At 28.0% G+C, this 27,710-nt stretch overlaps 4 protein-coding genes across 4 annotated transcripts; 2 read left to right on the forward strand and 2 right to left on the reverse strand.

Moving 5' to 3' along the window:
• Positions 1–351: 351 nt before the first annotated feature.
• Positions 352–13,959, forward strand: LOC113797490 (uncharacterized). Its single transcript, XM_027347883.2, has 4 exons — positions 352–2,292; positions 11,068–13,034; positions 13,260–13,404; positions 13,555–13,959. The coding sequence occupies exons 1-4, from the start codon at positions 1,571–1,573 to the stop codon at positions 13,634–13,636; spliced, it is 2,916 nt and encodes a 971-aa protein (XP_027203684.1). The 5' UTR covers positions 352–1,570; the 3' UTR covers positions 13,637–13,959.
• A 1,485-nt stretch (positions 13,960–15,444) lies between these two features.
• LOC113797390 (CXXC-type zinc finger protein 1-like) lies at positions 15,445–17,296 on the reverse strand. The gene is made up of 3 exons (XM_027347759.2): positions 16,107–17,296; positions 15,923–16,050; positions 15,445–15,856 (listed from the first exon to the last, which is right to left on the reverse strand). Exons 1-3 carry the CDS (start codon positions 17,160–17,162, stop codon positions 15,493–15,495), a joined length of 1,548 nt encoding a protein of 515 aa, XP_027203560.1. The 5' UTR covers positions 17,163–17,296; the 3' UTR covers positions 15,445–15,492.
• A 271-nt stretch (positions 17,297–17,567) lies between these two features.
• On the forward strand, positions 17,568–18,776 carry Arpc4 (Actin-related protein 2/3 complex, subunit 4). Its single transcript, XM_027347769.2, has 2 exons — positions 17,568–17,736; positions 17,802–18,776. Exon 2 carries the CDS (start codon positions 17,829–17,831, stop codon positions 18,453–18,455), a length of 627 nt encoding a protein of 208 aa, XP_027203570.1. The 5' UTR covers positions 17,568–17,736; positions 17,802–17,828; the 3' UTR covers positions 18,456–18,776.
• A 799-nt stretch (positions 18,777–19,575) lies between these two features.
• LOC113797409 (uncharacterized) lies at positions 19,576–22,289 on the reverse strand. Its single transcript, XM_027347781.2, has one exon. It carries the CDS (start codon positions 20,566–20,568, stop codon positions 19,963–19,965), a length of 606 nt encoding a protein of 201 aa, XP_027203582.2. The 5' UTR covers positions 20,569–22,289; the 3' UTR covers positions 19,576–19,962.
• Positions 22,290–27,710: the final 5,421 nt, after the last annotated feature.

Here is a 27,710-nt window from a genome sequence, read left to right on the forward strand (position 1 = left end):
GAGACAAGGATCATATCTCTGGATACGAGTTGTGTGCGGTTGTTGAAAATTCGAAATCATTCGATTCGAAGCTGTATTCGTGATTGTTTCGTTATTATTCTTGTTTTGAAAATTGGAAATTTTTTTTTGTTTCTCATAATTTCTAAATTCAATCAACAATTGATACAGATTTGTAATAAAATTTTTGAAAAATTTCGTGTTGAATTTGATCATCAAAAAAATAGTGCATCAATCATCATTTTGATTGTGTGTGTGTGTGTTGAAAATGATTATCTTATCCAAATGTAAGGATATTCGAATCGATAATTATAAGTATCTTAAATAGTGACAAATCAAATGAATCACCATCACATGATTTAGTTTAGTTTTACAGCAAAAAAAATCAATGTCAATTCAACCAAAATTATCATTGTTTCGTTGGAAATTTCAATCAAAAATTCGAATCCTTTTATTGTATAGGAATTTCTTTTTCCTTGTTCATCATTGATTTTGTGGCGTTTTTTTCCGTCTAAATTTTTTGTGTTTACATAAAATTTGATTCGTTCATCTCAACAAATCAACCAAACAACCAATAACGAAACAAAAAAAGGCTAAAAAAATTGGGTATAAAATATCACATTATCATTTATATTCAAGTTTTTTTTTCTACATCCCTATCATCATAACCAAGTGTTTTTTTTTTTAGTGATGTGTATCCAAGTTGGCAACAATCCCAAAGAGTAAAAGAATGAAAAACACATGTATATGAATTACGACAACAACAACAACAAAAAGCCGTCCACATCTTTAAACATTATGATTTATAACAATATTCTCGACAAAAATTGTAAACAAAAAATTTTTTAAGTAAAGATTTACTCTTTTTTACTTAAAGCTAATCCGCAACCTTAATTTTTTTGCTTGTCGATCCATGTGTGTGTGTATGTTACAAACTGGTACAATTCAATGACAAAATTGTAAAGCTTGTCATTTTAAATTTGGCCTAAAGATTGTGATTTATGTGTGTGTGAAGAGAATTGGCCACAATAATTGACCCATGAGCTTTTTTCTAAAGAAAGGGTCTATAGATAGTGGTAGTGTGTAGAGAGAATAATCCTGTTGATAATGAATTTTAATTCTGTTTGTCAATATGCTGTGTTTAATCAATCTCAAATCAACGATAATCATCATCATTTAGCCATAAATTATAAAGCTTTTTGACTACCAAAATTCAAAAGCAAGGTCAAATCTACAACTATCATCTATCACAAACGCCTACCAAAATTTTGTGTCTAATAAGAATTTTCATAAACATTATCAATATTTTTTAAATGTATAAATAATCGACCAATACATTCGTGTGTGGTCCAAAGTATTAGTTTTTTTGGTTGTTGTTGTTCCCTTCCATCATTCGGTCGATGTTCTCTTATGGTGGTGGGTTTTTCATTTCATTTTTACTTGTGGTGTGGTCGGCTTTTTTTTCTACCAAGCTAACCAATATATTAAACAATAATTTACATCAAATTGCTATTCATCCATTGCAATTATCGTCCATCATCAACATTCAAATTCATAATCATAATATCAACAAATGAATTATGTGTACAATAAAAAAATGGCAACATCAAATACAGCTATGGCCACAGTAGTAGTATCATCATCATCAATATCATTGAATGATATGAATAATGTTAATGATAATGGTAGCTGTGTTACAACAACAAGTACAATAAGTTGCGGTAGTACAAGTAGTTCAAGCGGACTTGGTCTTGGTACCGGATCCGATATATCATCATCATCATGCGGTGATTATCAAACATTTCCACCTCCACCACCACATTTACAATTTTCTCAACAACAACAACATCAAAAACATCCACATCATGATCATTTGGCTATAGCTACTGGTAATAATTTGCCTACACAAACAAATCGTATGTCAATATCTTCATCATCAACACGTCCATCATTGTATTCCCCATTTATATCATCTGGTTCACCATCAGCATCATCATCCACATCATCATCATCAACATCTAGTTCCGGTAGTGTTGGAAATGTTGTACATCAACCACATCCAATAGTATCATCAAATTATACTGCCTATCAGAATATATCAAATCTATATTCCACATATGCTGTACCAAGTCAATTATTGCATAAGAATCCTCATACATCTGTTCAATGTATTAATTTAGAATTGGAAAAAGATGATAAAGGTGAATTAGGTATATTTATTACTGGTCGACGTGCAGCTGATGGAACTTTAGGCTATGTTGTAGCCGGTCTTGAAACTGGAAGTCCAGCACATAGGTATGTGTGGTTTTTATTATCTTTTTTTTTCATTTTTGCACAAAAATTGGCAATTTTTTGAAACACGTGTTTTTGTTGTTTGAAAAAACACGGGCAGGTGTTTCATAGAATAATTCTCTCGTTCTTTTTTTAGGGCAGATGGTTAATGTATTTGAAATGTACCATAATAATAATTGAATGACAAATGATAATAGTTTCATTGTCAAGGCAAAAACAAAAAAATGATATGATTACAATCTAAATCTATCTCTATCCCTATATATACGTCCATGGTTATTTTAACTGAATAATTTTTCAATGTTTCAGTATTTTTTGGGGTAAACAGAGCGATTAGGATCGCCTTCTTTTTTTTCTCCTTCACTGAAATTAAAGACATTTTCTTGTCATGCTTGACATGGTGATCGAGATGATGATAATATCCATTCCATTGCTTTTTTCGGTGTTCAAACCAAAATCAATTCGTCGTCAAGACTATTATAATATAAAGATCTTTTTCTTTCTCTTGATTTTTAGTCAATTTTTTTTCGTCACCATTTTTTTCTTTGGGTTTTCATTTATAATTAGCTTTGTACACTCATTCATATTCGATGATTGTTGTCTATTTTCTGTTTGGTTAATAGATATTCTCCCGAAAATATAATAGAAAAAAAACGAAACGAAATTATGTTTTTTTTCATACTTTTTCTCGATGATGATGATGATATGGATGGTAAGATCCAATTTATGAATACCAAAAGAAAAAGTCATCAAAGTTTTTATTCCTTTATACCACATAGTATAGACATACTTCTGATAAATTGGTCGCCACAAGAAACAAAACAAAAATTCCAACATCTTATTCAATTTCCCTAACAAGATCCATCCAGTATTCAATTCTTATCCGGCCTAAATTGCCCATCAATATGACAATGATGATGGATCATACTCATTAAAGGTGTACAATCGATGATAGGGAAATTTTTTCAGTTTCTTTATAACCAGAAAAAAAGAAATGATTGATTGATTGATTAGTATGGCCAACTTTTGAAATGTGTGTGTTTATGTATCCGGTGAATCTACATATATTTGATCTAGAATTCTAACGGAACTTTTTTTTGTATTTCCATTTATAACATTTGTCGCGTAGGTTTTATATTGATTTGCATCTTTATCTTTCATTTGCTCCTACACACAGACGCAAATAAACTTAGTTTTGGATGTTAACCCTAATATAACCAAAATATCACCTGCTGTAGTAGATCTTGTCATTTAGTATTCATTCATTCATCAAATCTGACCATCAAATGACCTTGATTTTTATTTTTAAAAAAATAAACCAGGTAAATGAATGTACAAATCATTATTTAAGTAGAACTTTTTAAATCAATTTTCTATTTAAATTTCAATGTTTTGACTAGTTTCTAAAACATGTTCATCATTTCATTTGAAATTTTAATGAAATTGTAATAATTATTCGTAATTTTTTGGATTATGATAGTAAAAACAAAAATAAATTTTGTCATAAAATCTATTTACATCATGAAATTGTGAACAATTTCAACATTTGATAATATTGTTATTGCGACAACTTTTTATTATTACGATGATGTGACTTTTAATTTGAAAATTATTTCAAAGGTTCATGATGATAATAATTGTTTTTTTTACAGCGAAAATTGTTTTCATTCAAAATCATTGTGTTATCATCTTCATCATTGGTTTTAATTTCATAGAATCCATTCACTGCTTTTTTTCTAGATTTAAAAAACGAAAATCAACAATGAATTAATGAAATGACTAAATAAAACTATTGACAATCGAGAAAAAATAGAAAGCCGAAGCAAAATGAAGAAAAAAGCAATCAATTTTAATGGGTATTTGTAATGTAAATGTTTATTTATATTCAAGAATTCATTAGAATTTCTATTCATTCTTGTCATTCCTTGTTATGTGTGTGCTTGTTTGCAATTCAGGTTCTTTTTTTTTTGTATGTTTCGTTTTTCTTTCAAACGATGATGTATAGAATTTCTTTGTTTGAATTTTATTCATTTAATGTTATTCGATATATATTCATTTTGACGTTGATTTTTTGCCTATATTATTGTTAATCATCCATTAAGATTTGATTCAATCATCATCATTGTAAGCTTTGTAACGAATAATGATAATTAAAAGTTTTTTTATATTCATATTCTGTAAAGAATTTTTGAATCATTATGAATGGTGAACAATTCCGATTAGAAAAATCGATTGTCGTTAATGTGATTTTATTCGATTTTTCGATTCGATTTGATCTTTTTGATATTTGTTTCGTTAATCTATCTATCCTTTTCAAAAACCCTTTTTATTGTTGTTGTTCTTCATTTTCCATTATGATTTATATCGATTATTAGCCGTTTTTTCAACATTTGATAATAATTTAGATCGATTTTTTTGTTTTTCGTGAAACAAACAAAAATCTCATATATCTTTAAATTTTTACAACAGTTGTTCCATTTATTATCATTGTTACTTTATTACAAAAAAAAATTCTGTAGATTTTAAATTTTGTTGTTTTATTTCCTGATTCTTAAATCACATAGAAGTTCATTCATCCAGAATCTCAAATTGCTTTGTCATTTATAGTGGATATGATTGATGATTAATGAATATATGTGAATCGTGCTTTGGTATTCTCAAAACATATACGTCATATTGTCGATGGTGTCAGTATTTATTAGGTTTATTTCAAATCAGAATTTTTTTTGAAGACAATATGGATAAAGAGAGAAAGAAAAAAATGAATTCCATTTTTTTTCTTGAGTTTAACCGATGAATTTCTCGTTTTTTTCTCTCTCCTGTCTGTGTAAAGTAAATCCAAATATGCTAAAACTATTTGACGACGCCTTACACAATATTATCGGGTTTATGGCCTCTGCATTGTGTGTTTGAGTGATTCATCATTTTACCGTTATATACATTCTTGATAAGTTAGTGTATATTATTCAATATAAACGCTGTCAGCAGACAATTGGCTCCTTCGAAGATTTAAATAAAAATGACTCAGATCTTTTTTTTCGATCCAGAATCTATTGTCGAGAATTTTATTCCATAATAAAAACCTAGTGATTCATCGATCTATATCACTTATTCATTCATTTTAATAATAATTCACTCTACATATATTATCATATATGGTTCATTCCTTTCTATGTTAGCCAATGGCCAATAATTTGGTTTGATCCATTTATCGGGTTTTTTTTTGTGAATAGAATCCATTCTCTTTCGCTTTTTATTCCTGTAATATTATTCAATTTTTATTTTGTTTTGTTTTTTTCGGTTTGATTATACGATAAGATCGATTGCAACAATAGCATGAAAAAAATTATCAATATTCGTGTCATTTCAACGTCAATAAACAAATTGATTTGAAAAATGAAATGAGGCCACCTCCCTTTGATGATTATAATATTGATGTTGTTGTTGATCATAATCATGTCATCATCATCATTATTTTGTCAAACTGCAATGGTTTTTGTTTTGTTTAACGGAACGTTTACACAGGTAAACAGTTTTATTTATCGCCTAAATACATACAATGATATTGTTCATTATGATGAAAATGGTTCTTGTTTGTTGATTTTTTTTGCATGAAAAACTTCTTTTCTGGTAATAGGTAAAAGTGAAGCCCTATTATTTTTTCACCATTTTTATGCACGATTTTTGGATTATTATTGAAGCATTTGCGGTTGACATAAAAGGTTTACCATTTTTTCCTCTCATTTGGTGACATTATTTTTTTTTGTAACAGTTTTTTTTAGTGAAATTAACTTTTTATAATCATATTAGGATTTTTTTTTGTTTTGTTTTAATTTATAAACTAATGATGAAAAACGGTCTTTTTTATGGTCCTTCAGAAAAAAATTCATCTTGTTTTTTTCGATTTTGGTATTCTGGAACATTCTGATTATGTTGAAATTTTTTCTCTCCCCAGTAATAGTTTCAACGCACACACAGAATCTAGGATCATTTATTTCATTCATCACCATCATCGTTCGTCATTTGGTATGCTTTAGCCGTGTTCAATAATATGCATGGCTAGTGAAAAAAAGTTACGGGAACTTGGAAAAAAACGAAATCCTATAGTTAGTCAATTGAATTTTGATTAAGCAAATAAATAAATAAATAAATGGAAAAAGGGAGAATTTGTTGACGTTCGCTTTATTATATGTTGTGTTGGGGTCAAAGTTCGGATATCAGTTTTTCTTCGCATGAAAGCCAAAAAGTTGAATCAATTTTTTTCGCCGAATCAGAATCCAAATCATCAATTTATTCCAAGTGATCGATTTTGGAATTGATCGAATCTCAATAGAACTTTTTTTCATAAGTAATCGATGATCCGACCAAATTTTTATTTGTACATTAGATTTTATTTTTTCTTCAGGCTTTTGATCTTATTTTTTTTGGGTGATTTATACAGTCTGTCAAATATTATTACTGTAATAAGCGATTTTCGCATGCCAAACACATACGCACACGTTTTTTTTTAAAAAAAATAACAAATCTAAAATCAACCATCATTTGATCCAATGATTAATTGCTAGAATCTTTCTATATACAATCGATTCAATAGAATTGGATTCTAATTTAGACATTCAACTTGTTTGTTTGTTTATTTATTTATTTAATGTAAAATAATTTATTTTTTTTTCTATTGATTATTATCATTGATTTATTTTGACTTTTGAATGAATGAATGAATCATTCATTCATTGATTTCCTGTTTTATATTTATTCGATTGATTGATTGAACACATATTGATATCATTTTGTTTTTCTTCTATCAATTTGATTGACAATTATAAAATTTATTGAATGAAAATCTTATTAATAGATCAATACGAATCGATTAAACGAATCATTTGAATTGAAATTTTTTTTCTCTACTTATCTACACTTTCGATACAAACAATAATGATGATTATTTTAATTTTAATTTAAATTCATTTGTCAGCGAAACTAAATGATAATTGTTTTGTTTCGATTGATCGATTTCGTGGCTACGATTTTCTTCTTTTTTTTCTGGCCGATCGTTTCCTTTTTTCACATTTCACCTGTAGTCAATTTCTCTCTCTCTCTTTTTCTTTTAAACGTTCCGGATTTGGAATCACTTTCTTTTTCTTTCTATAAATTTAATTTGCAATCATTTATTATTTTTCAATACTTTTTTTCCTTGTTTACACGATTGATTCAAAACAACAACAACAAAATTATCTGACTCTCAACAATAATAACAAACTTTTTAACACTCTCCATTATCATTATTACTATTTATTGAATCTTTTCGAAAACTTGTAAATATCGTTAGCATCCAAAACTCAATAATGTATTCGATGCCAATATAAAATGCTAATATATTTTGCTTTGCACTATTAGTTTCATCATCAGCATCATTTTTTTTGCCGATTCGATATAATCGAAATTTACAGAACAACATCAACTGCATAAAAAACTAAACATTTTTGATGCAAAAGTTTTTTATTTCACGAAGACTGCATTTTTATGTTTTCATTTTCTGATTTTTTTGATTCAGTTTATTATCTTTAAACATCGTTGTTGTTTGATAAATGTTTGTTTCTGTGTCTATTTTGAATCGATCCAAACATTTTTGTGAACAAAAAATTTCTATTAACTCGTTCGCTACCAGCGCTTGAGAAACAAATCTTTAACCACAGCCCATGGAATTTTTATAATAGAACTTTGAATGGCAATGATTTTAAAACCAACGCATATTTGTAAAAGTAATTATATAAGAAATTTGAAAAAATCTAATTGATAAATAAATGTAAAATCTTAAACGACGAGTATTTGCATTTATGTAAAAACAAAAACGACGCAAATTTGATCAAATGTGAATACAAAAACCAAGCATATTCGATCTAATGTAAAAACAAAAACGACGCATATTTGATCAAATGTGAATACAAAAACCAAGCATATTCGATCTAATGTAAAAACAAAAACGACGCATATTTGATCAAATGTGAATGCAAAAACCAAGCATATTCGATCTAATGTAAAAACAAAAACGACGCATATTTGATCAAATGTGAATACTAAAACCAAGCATATTCGATCAAATGTAAATACAAAAACGACGCATATTTGCGTCGTCGGGCTCAAAATAAAGAACTAAAACGACGCACATATGCGTCGTTGGTAGCGAACCTGTTAAACGAATGAATTATTATTAATTTTGTTCATTTTTCTTTCGTTCCTTATTCGATTGATTTTTATTGAATCTCAGTTTTGATTGAATTTTTCTTTCATATTTTATGTTTTTAACATTGATTTCAACAGCGTAAAAAAATTCCACTCATTTGTTATGTTCATCATCTGAATGTAAATCATTTTTTTTGAAATTCAAAAATTCCAAATAAATTTTGGAATTTTTCTTTTCCCAACCCAAATATAATCGTCTGTTGTACATTGTGATCGTCAAAAAAAGTGAAAGTTAATGAACCATTGAAAAGAACCCCTTAAGTTTAAGTTTTTCTTCTTCATGATTTTTAGTCTCAGATTTCAATTTGAGTTCTTTCAACTGGGTATATTTTTATTAATTTCATAATTTTAAAAATTTTGATTTTTTTCTGATTGAATGTGCCAAAAAAACTTGAATCGTTGATTTTAATTTCGTTAAATTTCAATCAATCGAGAATAAAGTGGAAATTTTCTTTTTCGTTCTTCATTCGTCATTTCTTTTTTTTTGCAAAATTTGTAATTTGATCAACAGAATTTTTTATGGAAAAAATCGCCCATTTTCTCCTTGATTCTTTTTTAAGATTCAATTTTTTTCATTTATAAAGAATCATAAATTTTTTTTCATTGAAGGGTGGTATTGTCATTCTTCATCGTGTATTTCATTTTATGATTGCAACGTTTGTTGTATGATCATCATATTTTTTTCATTGATTCTTTTCAAAAATCTATTCATCATCAATTTCAATAACCATCATGTGATGATGATTACTCATCATGAATTTTCTTTTCTCTTTTTGTTATTAAATTGTTGTTGTTGTTGTTAGATAAATTTTATTATTCTATAAAGGTGAACGTATGGAATGGATGAATCATCATCGTCATCCATAAGTCAACAATAACAATACCTCCTTTTTTAAAGGAGACAAAACTGAAGGATATATTCATACATGGCTCCCGATCCCCATTAACCTATTACTTTATTTTTTTCTGGTTATGTTTATATTTTCAACTTATAAACCCTTTAGGGTTGAGAAAAAAAATTGATAATAAGTTCCTTTAGGTTGATTTAGTGTTTGTTCTGTTAACATTATTTCTTTCACGTTGTAAAAAAAACCTGCAAAACTTGTTCGTCGTTTGACTCTATTTTTTAGTTTTATTCGAAAAACTTTATTACATTTATTTATTCAAAAGGGGGTTGATCATCGTCGTTATCATCATCATCATGCCAATCATCAACATCGTAGATGATTAACAAAATCCGAAAAACAAACCCAAAAATAAAGGTTTTTGAAAAAAAATCTCAATCACTTGTCTTTTATCAAAACAAATCATCATCCATCCATGACTGAATGTTGATAAGAGATTATATGATCATATTTTGGATAATCATCATCCGGATCAATAATAATAATGATTCATTAAAAAATAATTTTTTTAAATTTTTATTGTTTTCGTTGTTGTCTTTGTTTTTAAAAGAAAAATTTATTCAAAAAAGAAAGAAAGATAATTATTGTTTATATTACGATAACAATGTAATTTTCTTTTGTTTTTCATTCATTCATCTTGTTCGTGTGCCATTTTATCCAGTGATTATATATTTGTATTGTGTTACTGTATCCTATTTTCGGAAACGATCATATTTAATTTATAATTTTTTAAGATTTAACAAAAAAAATAACTTTTGGTTTTTTTTCCTTTTCGTTCTCCACTTGAATTGATCATTGATGAAATGATACCTTTGACCTTTTTTCCCCTATTCAACAATTGATTTATGATTTCATTTTTAAAAAATTTTTTGCAACAAAAAACGAACAAAAATGACCAATCATTTTTCAATTTAAAATTTTCAACAACAAAAAAATATCCATGGTAATATTCGAATAAGAATTATGTGTCTCTGAATGCTCAGAGAAAGAAAGAAGTGGAAAGGTAGTGAACTTGATTTATTTGCATTTATTCACTTTCAGCTTCTTTCAAGTGTCTTATTTTTCTGGCCTGGTATTATCTTTCTTCGATTTAGTATATGTCAAAAACATAGGAGAAAATTATTCTTTGAAATTGAAATCAACGGCGATTTATCACCATCATCATCTTTATCATTATCAAAAGACATGCATCGAACATTTGTCGCCAAACCTGTGCTTCTGCTTTTTCTTTATATTCTCTTTCTACCATTGATCATTTATTTTTTGTTTAAAATTCATTGATCAAGATTCATTCGATGACGACTATTTCACTATTGAATAAGTTTATTTATTATTCTTTCGGTTTGAATAATGAACATGTTTTCTTAAAATAATAATCGAGGTGATAGTTGAGTAATAGAGTCAATATTTTTAAACATTTATTTCAATCTTGATCTTGTTGGTATCATTATATAATCATAATTTATTTTTATGTGTCGATGACTTGAGTTAAACATTTTTAACCGATTTTTTCGTTTGAATTTGTCAATGTTTTTTTCATCTTTTCTTTTGAATCTTGATATAATACATCAAACACCTTTTTTGCCATTTGTTAATGAAGTTTTTTTACTTTTTTTCTAATTCCTTACAGATGTGGTCAAATTGAAAAGAATGATGAAGTATTAACAATTAATGGAATATTATTACGTGGATTAAATGTAAATGATGCTCTACATCATCTTAAATCGCCGGAAAAACTTGTCCGAATTGTTCTTGTCAAACAACGTTCATTGATTATTACATCACCAACATCATCATCATTGATTAATCAACAACCAACTGGACAACAATTATATTCGGCAATTTATCAGAATCCTAAACAATTGTATTCGTCAACGGCAACCATACAACCATTACCACCACCGCCGCCTTCATCAACATCATCGGCATCATCATCATCATCGATAACGAATCTAATTATTCCATCTGATATAAATAATTTATTATTGAGTCAAACGACAATCAAAAATGATTCATCATCTAATCATCAATTAAGTGGTGAAATCGATCTGGATAAGATGGCTTTGATAACCATTTCGAATGATGATTATAATAACAATAAAAAATTAGTTGAAAAATCATCGTCTACCTCGATCAATCATCACAATAATAACAACGCCTCATCATCGATCACAACAGGGAATATGTCGAATAATAATAATAATAATGATAATAATATTCAATCATCATCGACAGCAACGTTGACAAGATCTACATCGGCACCATCTAAATCAAAAAAATCACTTGGTGCACGTTTAGCATCATTGTTGAATCGTAAAACTACCAATACCAATTCAATGATGTCTAGAAAATCTAATAATAATAAAAATCATACATTACCAACATCGTATTCTACATCATCGATATCGACTTCAACATCCAATAAAAATAATAATAATGATGAAACAAATAATAATGATATTATCATTGGTTATGATGGAAATTATATACGTACACCGAAAATTCGTTCCAAATCTATTGGTAATATGTCATCATCGATATCCGTACCAAATGGTTTAGGACCAAACAATACTACTAGCACTAATAATAATAAAAAAGTGCAAATTATTACCGATAAAAATAATGATAATAATAATAACAATATTAATGGCAACATTACGATGAACATTGGTTATCCTGATAATTCAACATCATCATCATGTAAATTACGTTATATATCATTAAACAATGTTGCTGGTAATTCAATTTATGGCCATTTTAGTGGCCCAAACAACAACAACAATAATAATACTGCAGTGCAATATTCACAACCGATTCCTTCAACAACAACAACAGCGAGACAACATCAAGATCGTTTATACAATCCATATGTGGCCTTTAAACAACTTCATGTACAACAACAGGTCAACCAACAAAATCATCATTATCATCAGCAAAATTTTCATAATCGATCGACATTCGATAATGGTTCAGTGTCTCCATTGAGCCAAGCATTATGTACATTACCACGAACAAATAAACCAAAACATTTGAATTTGATAAACACGACAATGATGGCTGAACCGAAAAAATCAAACTGTGTTGCCAATAACAGTGGTGGTAATAATAGTGATCTAGTCGATAGTGATCAACATAAACAAAAAAATTCAACATCAAAAGATCCGTGCATTAGTTATGCTGAAAGTTTACTATCACCAACAATGATACAGCCGATCATATTTCCATCGATACAAGATAATAATAATAATAATAATGGTTCTGGTGGTGAAAATTATGGCAAATTGAATAATGGTGGTGGCCGTATCTATGTTCGAATGAATCGACAATCTAGCCATCATGAGAATAATAATCATTATAGTAAACAACATCATTCAATGACATTAAATCCAAAAAATATGACCGAACAAAATGGCCATCATTATCAACAACAAAATAGTTCTGAACCACAAACAATTACATTTAGAAAAGGGCCAGATTGTAAAGCTCTTGGCTTTTCTATTGTTGGAGGTATCGATTCACCTAGAGGTGAGATGTCCATCTTTGTTAAAACGGTGTTTCCTGAAGGTCAAGCTGCCGAATCAGGCCAACTTTCCGAAGGTTAGTAAATTGATCGAATTTTTGTTTTTCATTCAAAATGAAAAATATTCAGCATGTTTACTATTGTTGACATATGTTGAATTTTTTTTAAACATGCAACATCTTATTCTTGTCAGTGATTTTGATTTTGATTAATTGCCTTGTTCGTTCATCATCGCCTTGATGTATTCGTTTTGACTAAATTTATTTTTTCTTTTCTCTACATTTTATTTTAAAACTTTGCAGGTGATCAGATATTGTCGATTAATGGCCAATCGACTGAGAATCTTACACATGGCGAAGTGTTACAAATGTTTAAACGTGTCAAACAAGGCGAAATTGTATTACAAATATTGCGACTAAATTCGGCCATGAAACATTCAAATAAATGGTATGTATCATAATGTCGGAATGCTCATAAGACAACAAGATGAATCGAAAGAAAAGATAAAGGAATGTTCATCTGGGTCAACAAAATCTTTTTTCCTGTTGTATTCAAAAATTTTTTATTTTTATTTTTTTTCATTTCAATTTATCTTAGCTATCCATCTACAGTCGCTAATGGTGGTGGTGTTACATTGTCCAGATCATGTTTTGATCTAGATTTGATTACCGGTAAATAATGTATCTAGAAAAACTGGTCTCCAATAAATGATGTCCATATACGACATAAAACAAATGCCATTCGTGATATACACAAACACTCATCAATATCGAAAGACGACTAAGCCAATATTGGACGCCATTTCGATCTTTATCATCCTTTCATCTTGATTTTTTTTCAACCATTTCAAATTCTGATGGATCTCGACAGCAACAATAACAACATTGTTCATACACATCATTTATAATTATTGTTTTTTGATCAATAGAAACATTTACAGACAAAATGATACGATTGCCTCTTTCAAACAAAACGAAATAAATTTCTTTTTTCAAATGATGAGCTTATTGAATCCAAAAAAACGTATTTCTGGTTTAATTAAACCAATTTTGCTTCTGTTTTGCAATTATGATCATTTTGTTTGTTCAAGGATAATTAGATGATTTTTTTTTGAAAATAAAATGAAATCATTGTTTTTTTTCATCACGATCTTATAAATTTATGTTCCAAATGGAACACAACATCTGTGTAACCACAGTAATTCAAGTTGATGATAATGATGATGTATGTTTCAGAATTTGAACAGCAAATTTCGATTGTATCGATTCGAAATCATAAACAAAACATAACGGAAATCTGTTTTATTTTTTCTCATCTCATTTTGATTAGACTTATTCGATCTTGGATGATTGTCTGTATTTTTTTACTGAGGTCAATGAAAATTAATTTTTTGCGTTTGTTTTTTAAAAATATTTTCTGTTTATATTTATGAATGTCTGTTTCATTATTGGCGGTCAAACTCACAATTGATTTGGATGACCACAAAATTGAAATAGATTAAAAAAAAAAAACAATTTAAAGCATCTGTCAGTTTGTTCAATGTTGTTGTTATAATCCATGGCACGATCATATATCGTTTATCATCCATTCTGAATGAATGCAAATACAGTAATTATCATTGGAAAAAATAAATGTTTATCGATCATCGACAAACGCAATAGATTTCAACATTTTTTTGCTGAACTTTTTTTTTGTTAATCACGAATAATAATAATGGCGCCATTTTATAATTGAAAAAAGAAATTTTTAAAACAATTTTCTCCCACAAGTTTTCATCAAGTCGATCCAGATTAGATCCAACGGAACATCCTATGAATTGCCATGTATGGAAATCATCTACATTAACATCAGGTATCCTTGATGGTTGAACATTGTCATATGTTCAAAACTTGAATGTTGTAATTATATTTTTTGTTAAGATAACAGATTTGCATTTTATTTATTTCAAATGAATTTTTTTTGCGTGTGTGTTTGTGTGCACAAGTACTTGTTGCTTCGATTAATTTTTTTTTGTTGTTGTTTATCATATATTCAATGAATAGTTGAACATTATTGAAAAGTGGGCGCCCATAAGGAACTTTCATTCAATTGAATTTTGCTTTTGTTTTTAATTAAATTCGTAAAATTTCATTAACAATTTGATTAAAATCATCTAAAGGAATTTTGGCGCCTATATTCATTTCATCCATTATGATTGTATGAAATTTATTTTTTAAAATTGTTTTCCTACATTGATCATATACATGTATCAATAAGTAGAGAAAAAAAACTAGACGGTAATACTGGAATAATTACGCTATGTTGTGATAACAGAAATCTATGTGTAGGCGAACACCGAACTTTGGTAATAATAATCATGATCATGTTGACAGATTGATTGACAATATTATCATGCTAGTTTGTTGTAGTTTATTCTGCATAATACAAATTTCGAAATTTAATCAAATTGATCATGACATTTTCAAGATGATTTTAAAACATAAAAAATGAATGATGTATAGGAAATTTATTTACAAAATGAATTTATGATTCAAATCAATCGACAATTTTAATATTATCATTGATTGTTTCATCATGATGATTTTGGACCGATTCGTATTTGGTTTGATGTAATAATAAATGAACAAGACCACCACGATTATTCATCGCTTGTCGAACCTTATTTTGTTTTTTAATTAATTCATCATTTTTATACATTTGTTCCAATGTTTCTAGATCTAGTACAGCTTGACGAACTTTTTCCCATCCATAATGAAGATTACATTTTTTGCGTAATAAACGACAAAAATTATTTGGTTCATCGTCAAACGGATTATCTTCAGATCGCAATGGACATCCACAAAGTTCATCATCAGGAATTCTTGGTTCTTTCGTATGTTCCGGACAAATCACACGAAGTCTAATTATTTTATTAAGATAAAAAAAATATCAATAAAATTTGAATTAATAATTTTAAAAATCATACCTTTTACAATAAGTTTTATTGCTAGGATTATAAGTTTCACAAAATAAAATATTATTTGTACTTCTATTCGAACCAAACGAGGCTTGACTTTCGACTTTATTGAAACATCGTTCCATATGTTTTAATGCCTATGAAAAAAATTATTGATAAAATATTAAATTGTTGTACAAAAATATTCACTTACCATTTTGACGGATACTTCTTGTGCACAGGTAACACAACCAATCGTATCATTACCCGTATCATTGTCGTTTTCAAGTATAGCCGCTTCTTCTTCTTCGGTATATGGGACACAATTTTTACCACGAAAAAGTAGTTCCTCTAATTCCATTCTTTTCTGTTGGATTTCTTTCATTTTTTCCTGAGTTTTAATTATTTCACATTCAATTTCTTCGAGTTCACGTTTAGAACGTTCATCTGCAGCTGTCGGTACCGATTGCCATTCTTTAATTCGTTGAGGTAGAATAAGCATTATACGTTTATCAGCTAGATTGATACCACATTGATCGCTACAATATTTAGAACCTTTACGAGCAGCATAAATACAACCAGGACCATAACATTGACGGGGTGAAATTGATTTACTTTCATCACCACTTTCATCTGAATGTACTTTTGATCGGTTATGTCGATGTTGAGATTTTTTTACAACACTTTTCTTGCGACCACGATTCCCTTTTCCTTTGGTACTTTGACCTTTTTTGCGACCTCTTTTTGTTGTCTTTTGATCGGATTTTTTCGGTTTTTCTTTCAATACGTTTTTCCGATATTTTCTTTTATGAGTTTTTTTCTCGTTTAACAAACGAAAGTCTGCATCATCATCATCCTCGAAATCATCAGGTGAATAATCATCTTGCAAACGATGTTTTACAGCATTATCAAATGGAACATCAATTTTAGACGTACGATTTGTTTCGGCATTTACCGCTTGTGAACGACACATTAAACAAAAATATTCTTTCATTTTTTTCGCTTCGGATTGAGTGATCTTAACACATTCTCCATGGAACCATTCATTACATTTATCACACATTATCATGAATTTATCCGAACGAGAACTTCGACAAAGACAATATTTCTTCTTTTCAGTCTTTTTACGATTGACTTTCTTATTGTTAATGGCCGAATTTTCTTGTTCAACACTATCGTCATCATCATTTTCAGATAAATCCATATCACAAGATTCATCTGAAAGCATATTGGGTAAGAATTCATCATCATCATCTTCGTCGATACCCATAATTCAAGATAAAAATTTAGCTAAAATTTTCTATTCGTATTAACCACATGAAAAAATTTATAAACAAAAGCGCTCAAATAATTTTTTTTACGAAAACATTCTATATGAACGGACTAGCCGCGTTTCATTTTGGGTGTCAACGTTTTATTTTGATTGACTGTGTTTGTTGTATATTTGTCGGCTTTGTTGACTTATTGATAAAATTTTTTTACAATAAAATCCAACTCTAACCGTTGTTTTAATAGAAATACAATATATTTGTTTAATTGTGATTAAATCAATAATTTTTCAACTCAATGTATGAATATCCGGCTTATCTAAAAAAGTCTGATTGCCAAACCATTATTGCTATATAGAATAGTGGATTAAATCATTGCATGCTACTATCTGCTCGATCGTTTTTGGTTTTCAATATTTTGTTTGTGTGATTCAATGCTTCGATTTGATCAAATCTCATTGATTCACACGGACACATTTGTATTTTTTTCGATCGTCCACTTGGTTATTATTTATCTGATTGATTTGTTCCTGGAACCTAGTTTATTATAATTATTAACAACAAAAATTTCCCAAGGTATGAATGCATTGATCATAAATTGAATTAGACTGACATTTCATTTATTTTTATAAATATTGTAGATTTACAAGAAAGAAATCTCGAACAAAATGTCGGCAACACTTCGTCCATATTTATTGGCTGTACGGCGAACATTGGAAGCTGCCATTTGTTTGATAAATTTCAATTCACAAGTGGTCGAAAGACATAATAAACCTGAAATTGAAGTTAGATCAAGTAAAGAATTGCTCCTGAATCCTGTGATTATATCAAGAAATGAACGTGAACGTGTGTTGATCGAATCGAGTATTAATTCGGTTCGAATTTCGATTGCAATCAAACAAGCCGATGATATTGAAAGTATTCTAGCGCATAAATTTACACGTTTTATGATGATGCGTGCAGATAATTTTGTGATATTACGGCGTAAACCAGTGAAAATGTCCTTTACAACGAATGGCCAAACAGTTGGAACATTAACATTATCACAACAACAGCGAACACCCACCGGATCATATTCATCAATCAATGGATTCAAAGATAGCAATGGTCCGCAATATGATTATGATATATCATTTTTAATTACAAATTTTCATACAGAATCAATGTATCGATTTAAATTGATTGATTTTATCATACATTTTATGGAAGAAATTGATAAAGAAATCAATGAAATGAAATTAGCAATCAATGCACGTGCTCGTATAACTGCTGAAGAATTTTTGAAAAAATTTTAAACATGAAAAAAAACTATGAAAATTCAACATCTTATACGCAAATGATTCACATATACATTTTTGCACAAACACACAAGTACAAACAGTTTAAATATCAATAACATGTTTCATATATTCTTTGTTCACTAAATTCCATAATGAATTTGTCTAATTAAAAAACAAAAGAAAACAATGCCATCAGCGGAAATTGGAAGAATAGAATTTGTACAAAGTATTTATCGTTTATATTTTCAGTTATTTCATTTGTGTCACTATTCATTAATATTTTATAATCCAAATAAATTATTTCGCTTTTTCTTCTTTTTTTTATCGAACCGAAAATATTTCATATTCGTCAATGTTTTAAAGTAAAAAAATAAAAATCTTTCTAACCTTGAAAATGTCATGGATAACATTTGTTTTATGATTGTTCGAATGAAATGAACAGTAATAAAAACAAAAATTCGATGAATATTGATGGATGGAATGTGAGACGAAATCATTTTTCTATGGATTCCAATTTCAAATCGATACAGTTGTATTCTTCGTTATTATATGTCAATGACGGTTGACTACTATTTCTTTCCATTAGATTGTCATCATTAATTATTAAATAGTTTTTTTATTTGTTTTGTTTGTTTTTTTTAATTTTTGTCTATTTTTCAATGATGTTGATAGAATGAAATTAGCAAATGTCAACCAAACAGCGCGGTGAAAAAACTACGATACACCACTAAAATCAACAAATGATAATTGTTTTTTTTTCGGCCATGCCTTTTGCATACTAATTTGTCCTTGTTTCCCTTTAAAACTCCTTACGACAACACAATGATGAGATCGATCGATTCAAAATGATGATCAAAAAAAAAGTAGAACGACCAACAAATCAAATATATGAATAGAAAGTTTTCAGTGGACATTGTGGAAAAAATTGATTGTTCGGGATGAAATTTTAATAAAAATTTTAATTTTAGTTTTAAAAAAAATATTCTACGATACATTTTTTTTTATGAATTTTATTTTTAGCAATTTACTGATTTATGAATAAAATTTTTCCATTTTATCTGCTACTGTCTATCAATATAACATAATTATCATCATAAATTGATGAAACTCTAGAACAAAATAAAACAAAGCAAAAAAAAATCTAACTTTAAAATTTATTGAGAAAACAAGTATTTTTAATTCTTTCAAATCGCAATAGATATATTTTTTGAATATCAAATGTGAATTTTATTCATGGGAAGGGCGGCAATTTAATCATATTGGGTATCCAATGTAATTGATATTATTTACATCGATATATTTTTCATTTTTGTTTTTGATTTGAATAAATTATTGCCTGGACAATGAAATTTATGTTAATTATTATAATTAATGGCTAGTGTTTGTTAATGTGATATTTGATCTGAAACATTGTGTTTGAAAATTGGAAAATTTTATCGTTATCAATAAGAACCAATCGGTTTTGTTTTTCTGTTTTGTTGACTAATAATAATTGGTTTGATTAGACATGTTTTTTTCTCCCTTAGCAATAATTTGGTGCAGGATTTTTACATTTACCATAACCAAATGTAAATTTATCGATTGCAAAGAAACCAGTTTTTCCTTGATGATAATGTGTTTCCAAAAAGAATCGCGGATCACCATCATTCAGATCTAATTGGATTTCAATCTCATTCCATCGATTCGATTTGGTTTGAAGATCATGATCAGCAAAAATACATTTATTCTCTTTATCCTGTTGTATAACGAAAAAATTTTCCGGTCCTTCACCATTGGCGTAATATCCTATGAATAGACAGGCATTTTTCTGATTAGCCGGATAGTAATGGGTAATCAATCGAGCACCCGGATAACGTTGTACACGTGGTAATCGTAAATTCAATAGCAACAATGAACGACGGCCAAACAATGGATGACGTGGATTATAATATCTATTGAATTGAGCAAGATTATGTTGATTACGGAAATGACAAGCATCAATCTCAAAATTACAATCCCATAAAACATTATCGATAGCATAAGGAGATCGGGATTGATTTGGATATGCATATTGTGGCTGCACCATTTCGGTAATAGTGGCCATGACCATGAGAAAGACGAAAATTTTTATCACTTGATAACTTTGCATTTTGTTCGGATTGATTGAGTTCTAATTGTTTGGTCTAAAATATTTAGTCGAATATGATTGAATCAAATATTTTAAAAAATAATCACCGCAATTGAAAAAAATCAAATGAATTATTCGAAAATTTGAGACTAAAAAAGGGGAAAACACAAAACATTTGAAAAAAAAGAAAGAATTTAGCGTAAGATGATAATTGGCGCAATTAAATATAATATGAATTGATGGGTATTTAATCTCGAAAATGATTTTTTTTCTAATAAATAGAAAAGCTGGCAGTTTGATGGACTAGAGTGATTTTTTAAAGAAGCAATGATGCTAATTGATTATGATGATGTTGATGGCTATGATGATGCTGATGATGATGACAAAACAGAATTGAATATGATTGTCTCCGCGGATTTTGGTTGTGTTGATAATTGATGATCACGAACAAATGGAAATGTCAACGATTAATTTTGGTTTATTAGATCTATTAAAATCTATGTTTTTTTCTTCTTCTTTTTCCCTCTTTCTCTCTTAGTCTATCTCACTGTTTGTGTGTAAGTATCGTTATGTTGTATAGTTGATGATGGAAATGTTGATGTTTTAAATATGAAACCTATGATGATGATGACGATTATGATGATAATGATGACAACAAAGCGATTCAACGACAACGATCGCAGATCTGATCAATTAATGGGTCTATTAGATGCAATTCAATGAATGATTGAATGAATTAATGGAATGGAATGGAAAATTGATTGATTGATTTCTATGGATGGATTGCTGTTAGTTGTATCGACAATTACTATATATGTTATAGACAGTATCTTGATTATTGGAATTATTTATCTTCATTATTATTATTTTCTATATTGATTTTGATCAATGTTGTATGTATTTAGATGATGATTGTCGTGGAAGCGTCAGCGTTTCAATAGTTATGGCAATAATATATGGTTGTTTGATCATCATCGTTGTCGTAGTCGTCGTCGTATATATGTTATTGATTTGTGTGAGATTTTTTATTATTATTATTCAATAATAGTTCTGTAGATGTAATCAAACAAATCAAATAGAAAAATAGAAATAATGAAAATGAAATGATCAATTAATTTATTGATAATGAAATTTGTGTTCCACGGAATGTCCACAAAACAATAAAATCACATTGATTGTTTATTTATTTTTTCCTATTTTCGAAAACAAAATTACGGAAATAAATACTTGAAATTATTTTTCGCACTTTCTTTATCTCTCTAACAATGAATGAAAATGACCGTTGACAATCACATCTATCAGACAAATGTTTTTCATCAAATGATAATGGTGAATGAACTATTCATTGATTTCGAATTGATGTAAATTAACATACAAAGTAGCTGTGTTTGTATACATGTGGTTATGTTCGAAATAACGAATGAATCGCCCACATATATGCGCGAACAATCTTTTTCGATTTTTCTCGTAATAATATGTATAAACTGTTCTTTCTCTCTCTTTGTCTGATCAATGTTGTTCTAATAGATTTCCGAATACAAGGGAAAAAATCGTTATACACTTGGATACCGGTCTGTTGATTATTTATTCGACGGTTTTTTTTGATGAATGTGGATAAAATAAAGGATGCACAGAAAAAACTTGACAAAAATGGTTAGAATGATAATGATAAACTTGTTGTTCGATTTTGTGTTACAATGGATACTATCATATAATAGGTCCGATTAACCAAAGCATCAATTGTACACCAAAACAAAAAATGATGCGGTATCACGTAGAAAAAACAACAGAAAAAAATGATTATGATTATAATCTAAGCAACGGTTATTTCTGTCTTGGAAGATTGCTGATGTAATCGTGAGTCAATTCTAAGTAAATAGAAAAATTTCATCTTAATTTTAATTAATAATTATAATAATCAAAATGATATGATCATATTTACACAGGTAAAAAATATATATGTCGGATCACAAAATGAAATTCAAGATGAAATTTAGAACCTCAAATATTTGATATGTGTAGATGATGCTTGAGACAATAATTGACAGTCAAAAAAAATTGTTACAATAAAATTACTTTTTAAAAAAATAAAATCTTTGATATCAAATAAGATTTGTGAAAAAGATTTCACAAGAAAAATAAAAATATCTTAATCGATTCAATGTCTGTACTTGTGTGATGTTTATATTTGTTGTTCCAGGATTCGGATAAATGATCTATTGCGCCGTATCAAATTATTTCGAGGGTAGACGACAAGGATACCATTAATACGAAATATATAGAAAAAAATGTTGTATCTATAGTGATTCAAATTTCTTTTTTTTTAATTCGTATCGGATGTAAATCTGATCTAAATCAACAACCAAAAAAACAAACAAACAATCATTTATATATTCGTGTTGTGATTGATTGATCAATTTGTTTTTCTTGTCTTTCAATTGGTAAAATCAAAAAATTCCTAAATTGATAAAATCCAGGAACTAAACATTGTTAATATGAGCAATGACATTGAGATTGGAATGTTACAGCTAATTTTTGATTATGTTAATTCATTAGTATATATAGCATATCATAGACAAACTCGAGACATTGTATGATGAGCTGAAAATATAGTTATATAGTTACAAGGATGTTTCTAGTTTGTTTTATTACAATTTAAATTCTAATACATTTAACGAATGAAATCATAATGATAATTTAGATGTGTAATTTCAAAACATGCAATCAAGACTTTACTTGTAATAATTTTGATTTTATCATTGATTTTAATTGAATAAACAGCTTATTGTGATGATCATTCATTTTTTTTCAATAAATATTTGCACATCAAATCTCATTAATTGATCTGATTCAATTTGAGGATTTTCTAATGAAATCTATGATTTTTATTATTGAATTGTCCTTCTTTTATTCATAATCATTTTCCTTGGGTAGTTGTCCAACGTCAACAATCAATCAAATCGTTGTGGTTGTTGTCATGGTTGGATTGCCTGTTGATGAAAATCTGTAATGATCCAAATTTTTTTTTCTATTAACGATCATTATCATTTGGTGATGATGATGATAAAATAATTGGGTCATAACGATTCTGGAATTGTGAAATGATAAACAATCAACCAACCAACAAACCAACCAATCATTGGCCTCAAAAAATAACAATCAAACCAAAGATTAGAAAAAAAAATATGAATGTATTTAGATCAGAAAGACCAGAAATGATAGTAAGCAAGTTGTTCCCATTATTTTGTTTTTTCTTTTATTTTTTTTTTGGTTTTAATCTTACAATGGTTGGGTTATAATCTTAAACATTTATAAACATACAGACACACATACATATCTGTAGGGCAATATTTTCTGTTATTAAACATGTAAACCACACCTTAGTTGATAAACGATATTGGAAAAAACCTATATATCTTTTTCAAAAAGTTTTATAATCAGAAAAAAAATTAAAACCACCAATTATTGATAAAATACAAAGAATCCGTATAGCGAAAAAGATTCTATTTGATATGAAATCGAAAAGAGTTAGATAGATGAATCTGTTGATGTATAAAAAGAAAAATTGATTTCATCATACAAAGCCTTTTTTTAATCAACATGACCTCATTTGGTCAAGAGATATGATGATCGTAACGATATGATAAGAAATCAAATTGAAATTCATTGTGATGAATAGAATTTGTAGAAATGTATAAAAATGAAGGAAAAATGGAAACAAAATGTGTGTATGTTTTTTGTTGTTGTTGATATTGCACGTGCGGATTTACGAACGTGTTGTATACATGTAACGAAATTTCTTTCTCACTCCATTCATTTTACAATAGTACAATTATAACAACAATGAAAAAAAATCAATATTCTCATCATGTATTGTCCATTTTAATGATTGATCATTAATATTAAGCAAATGGAATGCTGGAATTCGAAATCAAATTTTTTTGATATTCTATTTTGAAATGTTTTATCAATTTTGTTGTTGTTGTTGTTGTTGTCGTTAGTGGTTAAACAACAATTTTTTGTTTGTGTTTATATCATATTTTCATCATAACAAATTTCTGATTTTCGAAATGTTTGTTTGCTTTTTTTTCGATTTTCCATTTGTTGAATAAATGTAATTAACATTAATTAATCAATTTTGATCATGTTTTTTGGATGATTTCATCACATTGATCAAATTCCATCATGATCATGATCATCATCATCGATGATTATCATGTTTCACCCATTGATGATAAAAATATCGATGATGATGATGATTAATTTAAACAAACAACAATTTGTTTTTTTAATCATTTTTCATCAACACGGAACAACATCGATTTTGTCTGGCCCGTTCATTTTTGTGAAAACATTCAACCCGATGTTATGGAAATATGACCAAATCTATTCGATCAATGAAATCAAAATCAATCTATGACATTGATGATAACCATAAAATGATAGTAACGATTCATTAATTAATCATATGGCAATGATGATAATGATGATAAATACGAATATAATTTGATTAAAGCCATAATGTTCAATCGCAATCAACCCAACATAAGTGATTAATTATTTTATTGTTTTTAACGAAAAAAAAAGAATGTTCATCAAATAATAATTGAATATTTACTAATCAATTTCGATCAAATTTCGTTCAAATTTCATCATGATCCCATCAATCGTAAACATTGAGCAAACATTAAAATTCAATTTTTAAGCTTTTTTTATTATAGCTGATTTGAATGAATCATTGTGATCATCTTGTGATGGCAACCTTGAATCAAGACACAAAACATTGTTTCTTTAACAATAACAACAACAACGGCAAAAGAAAATGATTGGTCAGAATAACAAAATCAATAAGTGGCCAAAAAAATTGAAAAGAAAATCTTTTAAGATCAATTTTTCTTCTGATGATATGTTTTCTTTGACAAGTGTGAAAATTGAATATTAAATCAGTCATTATTATGTTGCCTCATCAATATCGTATAACAATTTTTTTCTTTCGCTGTTGATATTAATCCGAATAAATTGAATATGGATGTTGCATTCATCAAACATTATTCAATCAGGTCCAAAAGATACAACTGTAAATTGTATTTTCATTCAAATAGATGATTTGACACTCACGAATTTTATGTTTATGGCCAATCAATTCATTTTGAAATGATGTTTTTTTTTGAATTTTTTCCCATTACATTCAACCCATCTTATTAATTTATGATGAAATGAATGAATAAATTCCAATGAAATTAAAGAAAAAAAAATTCAAAACAAGCACACTGATAATTCACAAGAGATGGCGTAATAACCACCGATAATGATTTTCATTAGTTATTTTTTCCATTGAATATTTTCTATTCTAAACTTTATTTTGATGTTGAAATATTCTTTAATTTTAAAATTTGTAATATGGATTATTATTGGATATTAATCATCATCACTGACAGTTTTTTTAATCAACATCTTTTTCATCAATCAACAATTCAATTCATTACATAATTATTATTTAATTCATTTCATCATTTCGAAATATTTTTCTGTGAATATATATTTAATATCACAGAACCTAATAATGTATTTGAACAAAAGGAAGAAAGAGAATGAAAAAGAAGAACAATAGGCTATATATCGAACGATTATCCCTTATTGATTGATTGATCGATCAATTGGTCAGATCATCATTATAATCATTATTTTACACACAGAGATGGAAGTTATTTTTCATTCGTTTTTTCTACAATTAAATACACTAAAACACACATACAATCCTTTTTTCTCTTATTCAAGGAGCAACGTTTTTTTCTTCTTCAATTTGGTCTACTACAATTTGGATATCATGAATGATTCGAATCAATTTCAACGATAGTTACCGATTAAGATTGTGACTTGTTTATCGTTTTTTTGGAACCTATTTGGTGTGTGCTATTTAATATCATTATCTTGTATGTGTGTAAGTTTGCTACAAAAAATTCAACACTCCACGATCCATGATAATGATGATGATAAAAAAAACAACTCATAAATATTAGAAACTCACGAGATTGAAAGAACAAAATTGATTTCTTCTATATAAAAAAAAATAAAAACAACCATTACCGCAATCATGATCATGATGATGATCATCATTATCATCATCATCACCAAAAATAAATCATTCATTCAAACAATAAAAAATAGTGATCATTTTGATCTATTCACGTGTTTTTTTTACAAAAACATTTCTGTTTCCATTGGATAATCAATAAAATAGATTTAAATTTTTAATTAATGTTTTTTTTTGTTGCACCGAGAGAAAAACAACTGAAAACAAATTTCATTGAATTAATTAATTTTAAATTTAAGAAAAAAAAGATGCAAAAAAAACAACAATCATTATAAAACAAGGAATTAAATTAACTGACACAAAATGTTCAACAATAACAATTTGAATCGAAACAGGAACACACATTGAGTTTTAAACAAAATGAAAATATTATTAATGTCACATACAATGTGATTGACATCTTACAATCATTCTTTCTTTCTTTTTTATTTATTTATGATGATGTAACCGTTTTTTTTTGTAATGAATAAATAAATAACAATCAAATCTAGGTTGAATCAAATCAAATCAAATGTAAAATCTAACTGCTAATATGAATATAGTAGTAGCTCATCAATCATTCAATTGAATAGAATTTTTTCATTTGTTTTGATTGTATTTGATGTCATTACATCGATTATGACGATGATGATGATGATGTCAATTTGAATTAATAGGGATTGATAGAGATGTCCGATATAACTCCTGTCTATGTCCTCATTTATCGATTGTTCTTCACTCAATCAACAAAAAAAAAGAACAAACATAAATCTCAAATTTCTTCGTTTGGTTAACAAATAATCGGGGGTGGGATAGAGAGTGAAAAAAGGGGAAATGAAACGGGGAATAGAAAAAATATTGAATTATAACATTGGAAAAAAACAATCACATAGACACATAGACATCAATTTTGATCCAGAGAAAATATTTTTTATTATTATTCAAAATCGTTCGACCGCAACAGTTTTTTCCTTTCTTCGTTCATTGGATATATTGTATATCCATGTTCGATGTCCATAATTTCCATCATTTTTTCTTTATGAATAATCGGGTGTGTGTGTTTTGTGTTGTGCATCAATATTTTCTATTG

The sequence above is a fragment of the Dermatophagoides pteronyssinus genome, unplaced genomic scaffold (assembly GCF_027571235.1).
Source record: "Dermatophagoides pteronyssinus isolate colony J.1.1.1.1 unplaced genomic scaffold, Derpt_VIB-CSIC_2022.12 sq0003, whole genome shotgun sequence".
Classification (NCBI taxonomy): domain Eukaryota; kingdom Metazoa; phylum Arthropoda; class Arachnida; order Sarcoptiformes; family Pyroglyphidae; genus Dermatophagoides; species Dermatophagoides pteronyssinus.